Raw genomic sequence first — 16,308 nt, forward strand, 5'->3', positions numbered from 1 at the left:
CGAAAACCGGTTGATATTGAAAAGAATGACCAAATATATGAGGGTTAAGATCATATATTTGAAACGAGTAGAAGTTAAGATCACATTTTTTTAACATGTCGATACTCGACAATTAATATCAAAAAATTTAAAAAGAAATAAATAAAATTATTCACATCAAAATATTAGTTTAACATAACAAAAATTCTACTGTACATGAAATTATAATACAAAAATACCGGATACAAAATATACTAAAATGTGAATATTTATTTATAATATTACATTCAATTAAAATATTTCAAATGTGTTGGATGATATGAAACAAATTTACTTTGTTAAACAAATTGGACCCTTCAATAAATGCGTCCAACATTGGCTTTTGAACTGTTAATCATTTGAGATATAATATGGATCTTGACTTGGCAATTTTAATAATTTGAGATATTTTGTGAGATATTTCACAAATTTAAAAAAAGCTAAATGACGTTATTACGTAAAATTTATAATATAGAAATATATTATATTTAAAAAAAAAATTCAAAATTAAGGAAGGTCAAGTGTGCCCCCTCCTTATGAAACTATTGTTAGACCTGAACCAAGAAGTTGACCCGATTTGATTTTATTCAGTTTAAATTTATTTAGTTCAAACTTAAATCGAGTTTGAATAAGAGGTTTGACTTATTTTGAAATCAAACTAAAAAGAGTTCGGTTTGGTTTAGTTTGTCAACTAGGTAGATTATTTGATTTTATTTGAATTTAACTTGTGATTTGATTTGAATTATATTAAGTAATTGTTAAATGATGTTGTTTTACCAATAAATCATAAATTTGAACCACATATTCAAGTTATGAATTTAAACTATAAATTCGAATTAAACTCTAATATAATTATTTTCATTCAAACCGAATTAAACTTGAATTGAACTTTTTTTTTTCGAACCAAGGTATTCAAGTTTAATTCAGTTCACATCCACCCCTATATAAAAATATTGTTGCCTTGCTCTAACAAACACATCTATCCAACTGCCTTACTTCATATGGTTGAAAATTGCATGCAATGGTCATTAAGGGTGGATTCAATATGAGGTGTTCAAGTTTGAAGCATTATTTGGCTTAAATAAGCTTAATTCGAATTAAATCATTAGTGAATTTTTTTTTTAATTATTATTCTTCTTTTACGATAATTTTTTCTCTTCTAATATTATTATTTATTAATATAGCGAGTCATACTTAATCTTGAGTTGACCATTCTAGAGTACAACAAAACTTAAATTGACCTTTGTTAAATCGAATTCTATCCCTAACGACCCCAAGGTTATCATTCGAGGATTGGGCTTTGAGTTTGTTATTTAGATTCATTGGTTAGGCTTACTAAATTTGGTCTACCACAAATGAAATTAACTTCCATACGGGATGGGATAAATAGTGTGCCCAAACAACAGGGTATGAGATTCATGAATCATTTCTACCATCAAGTTCTATCATTTCTTGTGAAAACCAGAACATAACACGTGTCATTAATCATGTATTATAAATACATATTTTTATGATATTTTATATATATATATATATATATATATATATATATATATATATATATATATATATATATATATATATATATTTCGTTTTGATTTGTTTGATTAAAAAAATGGAGAAGAAGTATGATAGAGTTGAGTGTAGAAGATAATAGCCAAAGCGATTGCATGAAAAGTGCCACGTTGCCATTTCTCTTCGGTGCCAAGCTACAAAATGCTGCCTCTGTCTTCTCCGCTTCGCAAGTCTCACACTCACTCACCGTTCTTCGATCCCTCTCTCTAGGGTTTACAGATTCTCTTTCAGGGAGAGAGAGAAACCTTGTCAAACAAATCTTAATCCAATTCAAACTACGTGTTTCGTCAGATTCGGATAATCCATTTTATCCGACCCGAACCCGATCACACCCACCTCCATTACGCTTTTCAGATCCGCTTCTCTTTAGCACCTCCAATTCCGCAGATTCGTTCAATCAAAGATCCGTAATTCTTTGAATATTCTCTTTTAACACATTTTCTTTTTAATTTTTGAAAAGTAATATTTAATTAGTTTGCATTCGAGTTAAACACCCTTGAATTTGAAATCTCACAGCATTTTGGCGACATTTACGACGTTGTTTTTTTTAATTTTAAATTTCTCTTTTCAGATTTGGCATCGCAGGTTGGAGCGGTGGATTTTAGATGGTATGCAACATTTATTTAAGGAGTGTGATTGTACGAGCTGGGAGAGTAGGAATATTGACGAAAAGGAGGGTTCAAATAACCAACACCAGGAGGATTTTGCATGCGTGTGTCGGCGTAAATTTTACGTGGAATTGCGAATTTAGGAGTTTAAAGATGATGGTTGATTCATCAGGTGCGGCGGCAAAACGCGGACCAACTGTTGATATATTGCCGGAGAAAGAAGATGATGGTGGATATGTTAGTGGAGGATTGAAAAGGTGATAATGAGTTATTGCATTTGTCAATATTCATGTTGCAAAATTTACTGCATTTGCTATCATATGCATTTGATTGATTAGTTGTACATTTTTATTGAATTGTATGTAGATTGAATTTGATTGTTTATTTAATTGACTTGCCCTTTATGTATGTATGGATTGGAGATGTATGTATGAGATTGTCTGGTGCTAAAAAATGGTGGTGGAAATTGAATATCTTTCTTTGTTTTTACAATTTGTGGAAGTTTTTTGAAACTGTCTTTCTGTAGAAATGGGAAAAAGTTGGAGATGGTATTTTTTTTACATTTGGTTTTAAAAGTATATAAGAAATTTAAGTAAATTCAACCATTACTAACATTTTCCTATAACTGTAGTTATATTAAGAGAAATCTGTTTCTTGTGCTCACAAGAATCAACATGAATGTTTTGTGTTGAGGGTTTTACAGTTGAATAAATGATCGAAAGTTTTGCTATAGAGGTTATATCTTATGCTATTCATGATATGTACGTGCTAGATGGATAATCAGGTTTAAACTTACTATTGATTTCTTTTGTGGTGGACAGTGAAGATGGACGACTGAGATGTGGTTATTCAAGTTTTAGGGGAAAGAGGGCAACCATGGAGGATTTCTTTGATATTAAGACTTCCACAATTGATGGGCAAGCGGTCTGCATGTTTGGAATCTTTGATGGTTAGATATTCCCTGATCATTTCTTGCCTTGGAGAAAGATCTAAAATTATGGACATAAAGCAATGTATCATGGATACTGTCACCAAGTGTCACCATGGTGACAAACGAAGATTGAAACTGCTATACAGAAGTAGTGTTTCAACTGGTTATCAACATCCACGTGACTGACTGGAAAATAAATGCTTTATGACAAGTCAGTCTTGACTGTTATATGTGTATGGTAATTATGATCTGCGACATGATGTCATACACGTGGAATGAAGTTAGGGTTTACAAACACAAGTCCATCTGACACCTGGAATATGAGCTGCAACTTGTTTTATGATTTAAATAGGATCCTCTTAGAAAGATAAACGTATATTTATTGATTGTCATAATAATGGTCCAAGGTCTGGATGTTTGCTTGTAGGATCTAGACTGCTTATTTAATTATCAACTTTTAAACCTGTCAGCTTGATACTCTGATCCTGATCTTTGTTTATAGATCATAGCTGTTGTTTACTGTTCAAGGACAATGTGTCTTATGTCTATTTCTGTTGTTTCTTTTTATAACATGTAAAATGTACCATTACAGGTCATGGTGGTTCTCATGCTGCTGAGTATTTGAAGCAACACTTGTTTGACAATCTCATGAAGCATCCACAGTTCATGAAAGATACTAAATTGGCTATAAGTGCGTACATACTTTCTGATTGACATTGTAATGGTCCTAATGGATTCATTGTCATAAAGGAATTGGTCCATATGATTGTAGCATATCCTTCGTTCTCCACATAAATGCAGGATCCCATGCACATTCAGATGTTTACATTTCTTCTAGGGCGGATGAAACATCTAGTGGCATTAAGTCTGTCATGTAGGGGTCCAGTTTGTGGAGGCCTGCATGGAGTGTTTTCCAATCTTTTGATACTGATTTGTATGAGTTCATCCAGTGACCCGAGTGAGCTTGCAGGTGAAACATATCAACAGACTGATGCTGCCTTTTTGGAGTCTGAAAAAGATACTGTCAGGGATGATGGTTCTACTGCTTCAACAGCAGTTTTGGTTGGTAACCACCTGTTTGTTGCTAATGTTGGAGATTCGAGGACTGTGATATCAAAGGCTGGTAAAGGTATTGTTTACTTTAATATTTCCGGTGTGTGTTCTTTTGGAGGTCGATAAACAGCATCTAAAATGACTGTTTCCGGTATGGCAAGTATATAATGTAGTTGTCATAAAGGATGACATTGAACAGTTAACTTCTTATATTTGCATGATCTATATCAGTACAGGTTTAAGTCCAATATTAGACTTTACAAGAAATTCATCAGATGCTAATTAATTTATGTGAATAAGGTTTCTTATTCTATTGCATGATGCAATTATGTTCAATATTAGGCATCGCTTAAATATTGTTGTTGGCTAGAAATGACTATGCATGTGTGGATTTACATGCATTTTTTGGCTAAAAAAGGTAAAGAGAGTGTCTATTTGGATATTTTGTAATATATAACTATTCAAAATCTTCAAGACGATAATTTGCAAATATTTGAAATGGTAAAGTATTGCTTTAGGAGCATGGGGTAACCACAAAATTATGTTATATTGGCTTTATTGTTTTCCTAATAAAATGCATGTTATAAAATCTAACCAAGATTTTAAAAAAAAAAAAAAAAATTAAAGTATCACTGACTGTTAGGTTTATTCTTTCTAATCTATTCAATCCTCAATGTAAACTTATACACTACTTTTGCTTTACATTTATGTGTTCAAATTAGTTATACGTTGATAAATACTCAACTTTATTTTCATATGAAGGAAATTAAATATAAGAAATAAAATAAACATACTTTTAAAATTTTGTTTCTAAAAGATATTGTAAGAAATCAATAATAAAGAAATATATGTTGCATTTAATGCACACACAGACACATGCATATAAATGTTTTCCCATCTTTTGTGAACTTACTATAGATGAGGAAGGAATCAATATTTTTCTTTCTGTTTTTTTTTTTTTAAAGAAATATATATAAAAACAATATTCTTGTTCAAGGAGGTTATATGGGTACAAGCAGGGGGGCCTGCCCAAAATTTGCCTCTAAAATATGAGTTGTTTTACGATGCATTATATATCTACTTTTGCTGGCGGTTATATCAGTTGTTGATCATTTTAACCAGCAGATAGGCTCACAATTGGATTAATTATTTACTTTTTACTGCATATGAAATGAATATTGAGTAAACCATTTCTTTTTGTTCTTTCTAATAGCTATCCCTCTCTCTGAAGATCATAAACCCAACAGAAGTGATGAGCGGAAGAGAATTGAAAATGCTGGTGGCATTGTAATGTGGGCAGGTAAAATTGTTCACTGTATAAAATTTATTTTTGAAGTAAGCAGCTGCAAATTGTCTATATATTAGCTTCATGATAATTTCCGTGCAGTAGGGTATCTGGCACAACTATTTTGTAGGGTTGAGCAGTTGCTAAAAGTTGTGCTTAACTGCTGTGTCAAAATATAGTTTGACAGAATTCTTGACGTGACAGAAAGAGTGCCTTTAGACTGTTGTTCATTATAGTGTTTTGCCAGGGACTTGGAGAGTTGGAGGTGTTCTTGCTATGTCACGAGCGTTTGGTAACCGTATGTTGAAGCAATTTGTTGTTGCTGAACCTGAGATCCAGGTAATTATCAATATCTTCTGTTGTATTATCTTGTGAAGGATTTGAATTTGTTTTTTTTTTTGGCCCCTGTAAGGATAATCAGGGCTTTCCGAGGGTTATGTTTATATAGTCATCTTGCTCTTAGTGGTAGAAAGTGGGTAAATCTCCGTTACTTTTCTGTATAACCTATGTGAAATTGCAATTAGCGAAACCCTTTTTCATGCTAGCCTGTACATTCCTAGTGGCTCCTAACTTGATACCTGTATATTGGGACCACCATTCATAATGACTATCACTATTTTTTGACTATTGGTGGATATATTTTCAGTTGGTTGCAAGTTATTAGAAATCAATTTACAGTATGTTTTGCTGTACTTTTATAGGAGCAAGAAATAGGCGGAGAATTTGACTTGCTTGTTCTTGCAAGTGATGGACTATGGGATGTACTACCCAATGAGGTAAGCTAGCTCCCTTTCTCTCTCTCTCTCTCTCTCTCTCTCTCTAAAACAATTGTGCAAGCATATTCCCTTCCTGTGAAATAGGCATTATCACTTCCTTTTTTTTTTTCGGAACTTTTCTAGAAGACCTTGTTGAATTATATTAGTAGTGGAGTAGCATTTGCTTTTGTCTATTTTTATTGAAGTGGATTTATTTGAGAACTGTTGTTTATTTTAGAATATGAAATAGAATATAGAAACCACTCTACATGACATTTGCCATAAAACCATGGTAGGGCCAATGCCCTATCACTGTGCTTCTTTGCAAGTCAGTCTCCAAGAGGGCGATTTTACTGGCATAAATATTTGCAGATCTCATCTAACGCCTATCCACTAATGCGTATATATGCATTTCTCATGTTCAGGATGCTGTTGCACTTGCCCAAAGAGAAGAAGAACCTGAGGCTGCAGCTCAGAAATTAACGGAGACTGCTTTTACCCGTGGCAGTGCTGACAATATATCATGCATCGTGGTGAAATTCCACCATGGTGGTGATGCTAATCAAGCTGATCCCCAGCCTGATAAGATATCTTAATTTATATTGCCTGTGTAGGTTTATTGATCCTTCAGCTCAGGTATAGATCATCTTTCTGAATCTTGCACATGCATGTTGGGTAAATGTGCATACCAAACATGGCGGCAATTTTTTTATTCATTGTTTTGTTTCTAATTTGCTCGTTGTATTGAGTACATGAACCATTTCTATGTTGCCATCCGGGTATTTTGGTTAAATAAAGACATGACGCATTTTGTGTTTGGGCAGCCATTAAATTATTTGATGTTATACTAACAATAATATTTCAAATACTAATAATACAAATAGACATTAACTTCTTAGGGGTTAACAAAATTAGTGGAACATTAAAACTTTTAAGAAGAAGGTATGAATTAAAATTTTTAAGAAGAAGGTATGAATTAAAATTTTTGTCGCACATATGAAATCTATATTTAATTGGTATAATAGTTATAGGTCTAATCACTATGTTTTGAGTTTATCCATTCAATCAATACAAATAAAGTTTTTCACTTAACAAATAATATATAAATATATATAATATAAACATTGACATCTCGTTTAAGTGATTTTGGATGGAGTCTATTGTTAATATGCCTAATACTACTAGGCAAGAATTGCCCTCGACGACAACATTTTCAGTCTGATTATGAAATTAAAATACTTTCCCTTGCGGGTCTTGCAGTAAAACCCTTGACTTAATTATATGATTAATTCTATATTTAATTCAGTTAATGTTTATAATTTTCAAGTAATCACTAGGGCTTAAAATCAGCGAATGGTTGCCGGGAAAATCAAGGAAACGATATCTAATGCTAACAATTGTCAATGTAACTCAAAGCCACAGACATCGAAACCAATCTCTTGAATTAACCCTTCCAATTGGATGCTGAGAAATCTCGGTCTGAAAGAAGACCGTTAGTGAATGTTCTGTCTCTCATTAATTGGCCTATTTATACACATTTGAAAATGACATTTTTCTTTCGGTTTTCTAACATTTTCTCAAACCAAAAGCCATTTTGGGTGCTGAAAAGGTTTAAATGATCTAAAGTAAGTGTTTTTCGACTTTCCAGGACTGGAGTTCAAGCTTCGGTATGGGTGATGTTCAACAGTTCAATAGTTCGGCTCACATGGGTTAACCATTGGAGATGCAAGTTAAAGTTTACACTAGTTAAGGTTGAGTCCGATAAATATAAAACAAAATAATGTTATCTTGATTCAAAGTTATATAATAAAAAGATATTATTTTGTATTACTTACATAATATAAAACTAGTATAAAATAATATCATTCTGGATTAGTCAAAATATTATCATTTTATTTGTATATACAAACCATTAACGAGTTTATCAAACTAAACATTCTAAAATTTAATCTTGAGTTCAATAAAGTTGCTTACCATAGCTCGAGTTCAAATTTGAGTTATGATCACTTATTTCAAGCTTGAACAAGTTAAGTCAACAATTGAGTTTAAATTAATTCGATTCGAATTTATTTTTAACTAAATACCTATCATGTAAATAATTACTTTAAAAATCAATAATAATATTTATTTAAAAAAAACTATGGATATCTACCGGGCATATTCATAACATGTTTTTATTAAAGATTACACTGGAAGAATATGTATTTTGCGTATGTTCAAAGCAAGGCTTTTGGATCCCTAGGTTTAGGCCATTTGTTCTAAATATAAATTCCTTAAAGATTAAAAAAGTAAATGGAAATAATACTAGTTGAACCAATCAATTTACAGACTAACCCCTTGATAGAGTGAAGGCATGCTTGAGATCTAAACCCATTGACTTGAATATCTAAAATTAAGTTTGAAAATTTTATATAAAATTATATATAAGAGTTGGATGGTAGTGGATAGGAAGTGGTGGTTGCTTATGTTAGATTAGGTAGCAAATAAAAAATACAATAAAAGTATATATACGTATTTTTAGTATATAATTTGATACTCAGATGATGTGTCATCATGTGATTTAGATTAAAGATTAAAAAAATATCAAATTATATGATAATATATAATTTGTATATCCAAATTATGTATCAAAAGTGTATACACGTAATATTAATAATAATAACATTATTCTAAAAAGAGAAGCATGGTGTAGTTCAAAGTTATTATCTTATTCAGAAGCATACATTAGTTGAAGCATTATGAGTGCAAAGGCACCATGTGCTTCTCTCATTATCAAGGCATTGGATTATTGATGGCAACTTTTCACACATGGGTTGTGATATAAATAAATTCAATTTAATGCTATAATTAATAATATTATTAATGACCTTCATATTCATATGTCACCACTCAATTTCTTTTTTGGGTAACATGCCTACAATCCTTTTCTTGTTACCACCTATTTGAGGATGATGGCTATTACTAATTCCATGCATTTACTTCCTCTTATGTCTTTACATTAATATCAAGAAAGAGATTTGAATTAGGGTTATAATCGCACCAAACCGAACTTAGTAGGGCTTGATTAGGTATATATAATCTCGAGCTTCATTTTAATAAGCCCATAACTTGGAGGCTTAAGGTTAAACTAAAAATAGAAATAGTTTATTGGATTTTGGTTAAAAATTTTTTAGTTAAACTCGTAATTTATATATTTATCAGTGACTTTTTTGTATTCAAAGTAAAAAAATAAAATTTTAACTATATACGTGAAAGATTTTAATCTTTTAGAGGTTTATTAATATTATGCATAAACTTAGTTTAACTCTTTTGTGATCCTAATAGAAATAGTATAAAAATATATATCTAATTTCAGATATCATTATTAAATAGTTTGAACACGTGCATCACTATAAATAAAAACACTTTGATGATATTAAATTATCTCAAATATATTCTAATTTGTTTTTTTTTTTTTGAATTTAAATGTATGGTTAATGTAATGAACCGAGTTTAACTAAGTAAATATTGTTTATTTTTAACAAATATCAGTCGGGAAATTTATTTTTGATAAATCATAACAATTAAAAAATAAGGAAAATATAATACTAATTCCCTATATAGATCAATCTTACAAAATTAGTTGAAAAATGCCATGTAACACTGTGATGCTCCCTGCCTACGTTTTATCTAACTATTATCAAATTATAGCAGTAACCCTTTTCCTTGGAGGGAAAATGTCACTCAACAAGTCAAATTTCCAAGTCCATGCCCACAAATTCAAAGACTTTTGAAAGTCCAGTCAATAATTTTGTAAACTAAATTCTGAAAAGGGTTACATTGCCTGTTCATTAATTTAGTTGAATAGGTCATGTATAACCTATGGATTGGAATGACTTATTATAGTGCGGATATGATTTGTTGTGAAAATATGACTAATGAATACGCGTATTAAGTATTTGTTATCTATAATTTGTATATAAAAATTGTAATAAAGTGTATAGAAAAAATAAAAGTAATATAATAAGAAGTGAACGAAAATGAAAAACTCAAACAAAGAGAACAAAAATAATATTTTTTTCATCTTGTAATCTTTTTTTTCATTCATACTAAATTTTTTTTATTGTTTGTCTATAAAACTTATGTTCCTATATTCGGTATTTGTACATTTTCCTATTTGTTTTTCTTTGAGTTCCATAACCCACGTAAAGAATGCCAATAACATTTACAAAGAAACACACCATAAACCCATCAAGTTGGGTAGTAAGGATAGAGCAAGAACAAAATAATTTTTCACAATTTCACTTATTTTTATATCATTTTAAAAAATAAAATTAAGATTCAATCTTATTTTTTCTCCTAAATGACCTCGTGGGTATTCTACTATTCTCATATTCATTACATACAAATAATATATACATATATACACATGTATATGATATGAATATAGTAACTTTTTTTTTGTAAGTAATATAATGACTTTATACATACATGTAAAATATATATATACACATGATATTACCTATCAAAACATGAAAAAATAGGAAATATCTCAGATATAAACCACGTTAACATAGGTTAAAAATTATATTATAATTTAATATTATTTAATTATATAATAATTTATTATCATTAATACTTAAATAAGTACTTATTGACACATATTTTTATTATCCGAAGGAAAGGATTTGTGTAGGTGGTAACTAGGGATAAGGTAATTATTAGGCAATGAGATGCCAATATTTTAGAAAATTGGCAATTAAAGTGAAATGCCATTGGCAAATGAGTTAACTTAACCCAAGAGTTAAAAGCTAACCCTAGTTAAGAACACTATTATAAAAAGGTGTGTTAGCTTACAAAAAAGTTGAAATATTAACCAAACAAACACTTAACTTTATTTATTTTTCTATATTTTGGCCATTAAATTTATATTTAGTTACAATTTTGTGCGCTTTGAAAAGTAAAATTATAAGTTCTCTTCCAACTTCTCAAGGCCTTTGACAATATGGGTCACTGTACCTGGTGATTTGCATGTTGTCACAGGTTCAAATTTGTTCCAACCGAAGACTTTCTTTTACTAGGTAAAACCATACCCATTTCTTGTCTCTGTACGATTTTCATTTTTTCTTTATAAAGATCTTTTTTTTTTTGGGGTTGCTGGTAGTTTGCATTTTTTTGCTTATTAAAGTTGTAGAATCTAGGGTTTCATTTGTACTCAGTGGCAGGGTTCAAGTTGTGAAATTTGACCGTTGCAAGATTGTTTAAATTTTTTTATCTTTATCTTTGTGGTTTTACAGTAGATCCACGGTGACCCATCTTGTTTAATTTGCTATTAGTAAGGTTGAAAAGTTTGGATTTTGATTGTTATGAATGGTTTTTTATTTTTGTCGTTCAATGTAGCTCTTATATGAAGTTATGTTGGTGTTATGGAAGTAAAGATTTGATTTTGATTTGGTAAACCATGAGGGCATGTTTCGTGGTGGTTTTATTTATCATTTAAATGGAATCATATAGTGTTTTTTCTGATCACTTGGAGTTTTTTGGCGTTTTTGTTGTAAATTATTGTTAAGTTTGGTTGAAGATGAACATTTTAAGTAAACTGGATTGTTGTAATGGTTTTATCCTTTATATTTCTTTAAGACTGAAGAAGAAAAAGAATAAAAAGAGGATATTCAGATTTTATATTTTGGAAAAAAAAAAGTAAATCTTCTTGGATATTATTTTTGGTTTGGTGTGATCATGATGTAATGTTGCATATTATATATGCCTTAACTATGCAGTGTTAAATATCGATAAACTTGGTGTTTTGAATGGTTTGAGTGGCGTAATCAATGTTTTGTATGTATTCTGTAAAGGAAGATGTGATCTTGGTAAAGCTAGTTTCATAAATTTTGGAATATGGAATCTAAAATAATAAAAAGAGTGTTTGTTGCCTTGGAGCAAAGTCGATGAATTTGAAACAAGGTAAAGCATTGTTTTTCCCACTATTGCGGAGGCTAAATATCATACTGTAGAATGTTTGGATCAAAGAAGGAAACTGATGCTTACATTTAAAGTGAGATTATGTTATCTAGCCATTATAGCACCATTGTTTATTGAAATTCTTAGTACGGTACCTGCAGGTTGATTTCTCTGGCATCATTTTGTCTGTTTTTCTTTTGAATTTTGTTTACAACATGGATTTATTAATATTGGTAGTCAGAGTACACAGAGGATTGAGGAAGTGGGAGAAATCAAACAGGTTGAGAATTTAGATGAATCTTCACTTCTCAAATGTTTTTAATTCACAGTTTGGGTATATTCAAGATATGTTAAAGCTTCTTCCTTTTGTTATTTCTTACTTGTTTTCTTGTGTCTATTCTTTAAGCTGATCTGTAGTAGTCATTGCTTAGCTTTTGTATTGACCATATCAAAATGCAATGTGGCAGTGGTACTCTGTTATTTGTCCACTAGGGCAAAGCATGTACCAACCACTAGGTTAATCACTTAACTGTCAACTTAGTTAAACGAAACATGTGGGCACAGTGGCTTTAGTTTTTAATAAATATTGTCTTATTTATTCATTTAACCAATAGAACCTATTCAAGTTCTCATGTTGGTTTATGTGTTTTCCAACTATATTGTCATTAGCCATTGAAGGCTTAATATCTTTTTTTTTTTAAATTTCAAGATATGTTTCAGAATCCAAATAATTATGTCAATTATATTGTCGTTAGCTATTGTGGGTTCAATATCATTCATTTTATTTAAGGTATGTTTCAGAATCACCATGAAGATTATGTCTACATAACATTTAGTAATGGGCTTCTTTTCAAATTTTAGTTGTGTCTACATTTGCATAATATTCTCATGGGTGGCCACAAATTGGACGGATTGTACGAAGGTAAAATAGTGGAAATTGACATTGTGTTTCTTGGTTCTGAATACTATCTTTGATATTTGAGCTAATTACGTGGAAGGAATAAAATTAGTGTCCATGCAAAATTTATACGTCTGATGTCATGGTTCATTTGCATCCATTAAAATGTACTGTGTTCATTGCTTAATCTGAAAGTGGGCTTGATTACCTTAATTGCCAGAGTGTTAATTTTTCCAGTTTGCTCAGAAGGTAAATAACGTAAATTTAGGTGGCACTGAAGGTTAAGAATCTGGTGTCTGAACTCCATACGAAGAATATATATCAATTCTCAAGTCTTAATGTAGTATTTTATAGTCAAATATGGAAACACACTTATGGAAAATATTTTATCGGTGAAGATAAAATATTTGTTCTAGGTTTAGGAAGATAATAAGTTATATTTTATCACCCTTGCTAATGTTTTCCTGTAGCGTTAGTTTGTAGATGTCTTTTGACTCCTTTTTCCATTTGTTTCAGGTATTAAACTATTGAAGCTACTGTCTCACTGTTCATATTTATGAAAGAGCGTTGGGTCAGATAATCTGACAGTTGGTCAAAGTTTTGCTAATATTTTAATAACAAGGTGACAACAAGCATCTTACAGACATTGAGGGTGGTTATGGATTGTAATAGAGATGAGGCAGTCAGGGCGAAGGAAATTGCTGAGAGGAAGGTTACTGAAAGGGATTATGCTGGTGCCAGGAAATTTGCTTTGAAGGCTCTGTCTTTATATCCTGGGCTTGAGGGAATCTCTCAAATGTTGACAATAATTGATGTATATGTCTCAGCAGAGAAAAAGATTAATGGGGAAGTGGATTGGTATGCTATACTTGGTACAAATCCTTGGGTTGACGATGAAACAGTGAGGAAACAATACCGAAAGCTGGCTCTGGCACTTCATCCTGACAAAAACAAGGTTACCGGTGCAGATGGTGCATTTAAGCTGGTTTCAGAGGCCTGGAGCTTGTTGTCCGATAAGGCTAAGAGATTAGCTTATAATGAGAAGTTGAACTCAAGAGTCAAGTTGAAATCTCAGTCCAAGATTAAGGTTCCATTTTCATCACCCAATGCAAATGGCATTCATACTTCTTCCAGTAAAGCATCTTCAAATGCCAGGACTCAGAACAATGCTACCCAAGGGGGTCCAACATTGGCTACTACTAATCAAAATCCTGGTACATTTTGGACTATTTGCAACAGATGCAAAACTCAGTATGAATATCTGAGGATGTATCTGAATCACACCCTCCTTTGTCCTAACTGTCGTGAGGCTTTTCTGGCTTTAGAGAGGCCTCCACCTACAAATGCTTTCAAGTCTTCTAACTTGTCTTCTCGCCAGCAGCATCAGAATTCTAGACATCATAACGGGAGCAGTAACACATATAATACTGGGGCTTTTATGGGTTTTAGTTCGTCTAATGACACAAACCTTCAGTGGGGTCCTTTCTCTAGAATGGCTGATGTTAATAGCAAGGTTGAATTAACTTCCACTGCCATGCAGCAGGTACATGAGAAATTGAAGAGAGAGAGTAATGAAGCATGGGCGGCAACCTCAAAAAAGATAAGAGTGAATGACAATCACATGAATGGGTATGTAGGAGACATGTCAAATCAAATGGCCATGGGGAATGGATTTGGTTTAGGAAGTTTTTTTGAATGTAAAAGGGGCAGTTCTGAAGCCGAACGAACATATGGATTTTCTGGTACTAATAACAAGTACAACAGGGAGAGAGAACTATCATTATTTGAGGTTCGTAACATGTTGGTGGACAAGGCACGGAGTGAAATTTGTGAGAAACTTAAGGACTGGAGCTCAGTAAATGCCAAGACTGCAAACAAAGAGGAGAAGATGAAAGAGAAAGAAAATAAGAAGCAGATAAGTGGGGCTAATCATGAAATGCATGACACCATTAAACATAATGGCTTCTACAAAAATTACAAAAACAAGGAGCCTCTTTCTGGCTTTTCTGATGATGATTTAAATAAACATGCCCCTGCATTGTCAATTAATGTTCCAGATTCTGATTTTCACAACTTTGACTTGGATAGAACTGAGAATTCCTTTGAAGATGACCAGGTCTGGGCTGCATATGATGATGATGATGGGATGCCTCGCTATTATGCTCGAATTCACAAGGTGATATCTTTGAAGCCATTTAAGATGCGGATCAGTTGGCTTAATTCAAGAAGCAACAGTGAATTGGGCCCGATGAACTGGATAGATTCTGGTTTTATCAAAACATGTGGAGATTTCCGAACCGGTAGGCATGAAATTAGTGAAACATTAAATTCTTTCTCCCACAACGTTAGGTGGACAAAAGGTACACGTGGGATCATTCGCATATTTCCTAGCAAAGGGGATGTCTGGGCCCTTTACAGGAACTGGTCTCCTGACTGGAATGAACAAACTTCTAATGATGTGATACACAAATATGACATGGTGGAGGTGCTTGATCACTATAATGAGGAACAAGGTGTGTTGGTTCAACCTCTAGTTAAAGCTGCCAGTTTCAAGTCAGTGTTTCATAAGAACATGGATCCCAAGTCTGTCTGGAGAATCCCAAAAGAAGAGATGTTTCGCTTCTCTCACCAAGTTCCCGGCCACTTGCTTACAGGCCAGGAAGCTCATAATGCTCCTATGGGAAGTTGGGAGTTAGACCCAGCAGCTATTCCTCTGGAACTCCTTCAGGTAATTACAGAAGGTAATGACGCACCATTGGTAGAGAATGTCAGGAAAGTTGAGGAAGAGACGATGGGAAGGGCCCAAAAAGTTGAGGTGGATGAGCTGGGGGATAATTGTGCAAAAGCTGGAGAAGGTGAAATAGCAGAGCATGACAAAGAAAGCCAATTAAAGATTCAAGATATGATGGCATGCAGGTTCTCTGATAGCAGAGGCACTGCTGACATGGTAGATTATGCAGAAAAATCTTAAGAAATCATAATGTGGGGACTGCTGAAAATACTTGAAATTAGGTGAGTTTCCCCACCCCACCCCTTCTCTTTTGTTTTTTTTGGAAGCCTCATCCAAATTGTAGATTTGGTTCCTTGTGTCATAACTCTATCCAGTGATCCAGATTTTTTTGGTTCTTGTTGTTTCTGTATATCTGTGGACAGTTAAAACGTTGTTAGAGAAACTCATGCACAACAATACCCAAAGTTCAACTCTATTTTGTTCTTGCCCAAGTTTACAGCTAATGATTTTCGCT

General features: G+C 32.3%; 2 protein-coding genes across 4 annotated transcripts; both read left to right on the forward strand.

Annotated features, from left to right (window-relative positions):
• The first annotated feature begins 1,672 nt into the window (after positions 1 to 1,672).
• LOC123198214 (probable protein phosphatase 2C 76) lies at positions 1,673 to 7,052 on the forward strand. Its single transcript, XM_044612880.1, has 9 exons — positions 1,673 to 2,000; positions 2,165 to 2,458; positions 3,023 to 3,150; positions 3,725 to 3,823; positions 4,103 to 4,261; positions 5,399 to 5,485; positions 5,718 to 5,809; positions 6,172 to 6,246; positions 6,651 to 7,052. Exons 2-9 carry the CDS (start codon positions 2,199 to 2,201, stop codon positions 6,819 to 6,821), a joined length of 1,071 nt encoding a protein of 356 aa, XP_044468815.1. The 5' UTR covers positions 1,673 to 2,000; positions 2,165 to 2,198; the 3' UTR covers positions 6,822 to 7,052.
• Positions 7,053 to 11,101: 4,049 nt separating this feature from the next.
• On the forward strand, positions 11,102 to 16,269 carry LOC123197966. Of its 3 annotated transcripts, none has more exons than XM_044612510.1 (3): positions 11,102 to 11,285; positions 13,580 to 15,845; positions 15,879 to 16,269. In XM_044612510.1, exons 2-3 carry the CDS (start codon positions 13,722 to 13,724, stop codon positions 16,032 to 16,034), a joined length of 2,280 nt encoding a protein of 759 aa, XP_044468445.1. In that variant the 5' UTR covers positions 11,102 to 11,285; positions 13,580 to 13,721; the 3' UTR covers positions 16,035 to 16,269. The 3 variants fall into 3 exon arrangements, with proteins under 3 accessions (XP_044468445.1, XP_044468443.1, XP_044468442.1); XM_044612508.1 differs by adding an exon at positions 12,327 to 12,445 and having other exon boundaries at positions 11,103 to 11,285; positions 13,580 to 16,269; XM_044612507.1 differs by having other exon boundaries at positions 11,103 to 11,285; positions 13,580 to 16,269.
• The last annotated feature ends 39 nt before the right edge of the window (positions 16,270 to 16,308 follow it).

This window comes from Mangifera indica, chromosome 15 (genome assembly GCF_011075055.1).
Source record: "Mangifera indica cultivar Alphonso chromosome 15, CATAS_Mindica_2.1, whole genome shotgun sequence".
NCBI classification, from domain to species: domain Eukaryota; kingdom Viridiplantae; phylum Streptophyta; class Magnoliopsida; order Sapindales; family Anacardiaceae; genus Mangifera; species Mangifera indica.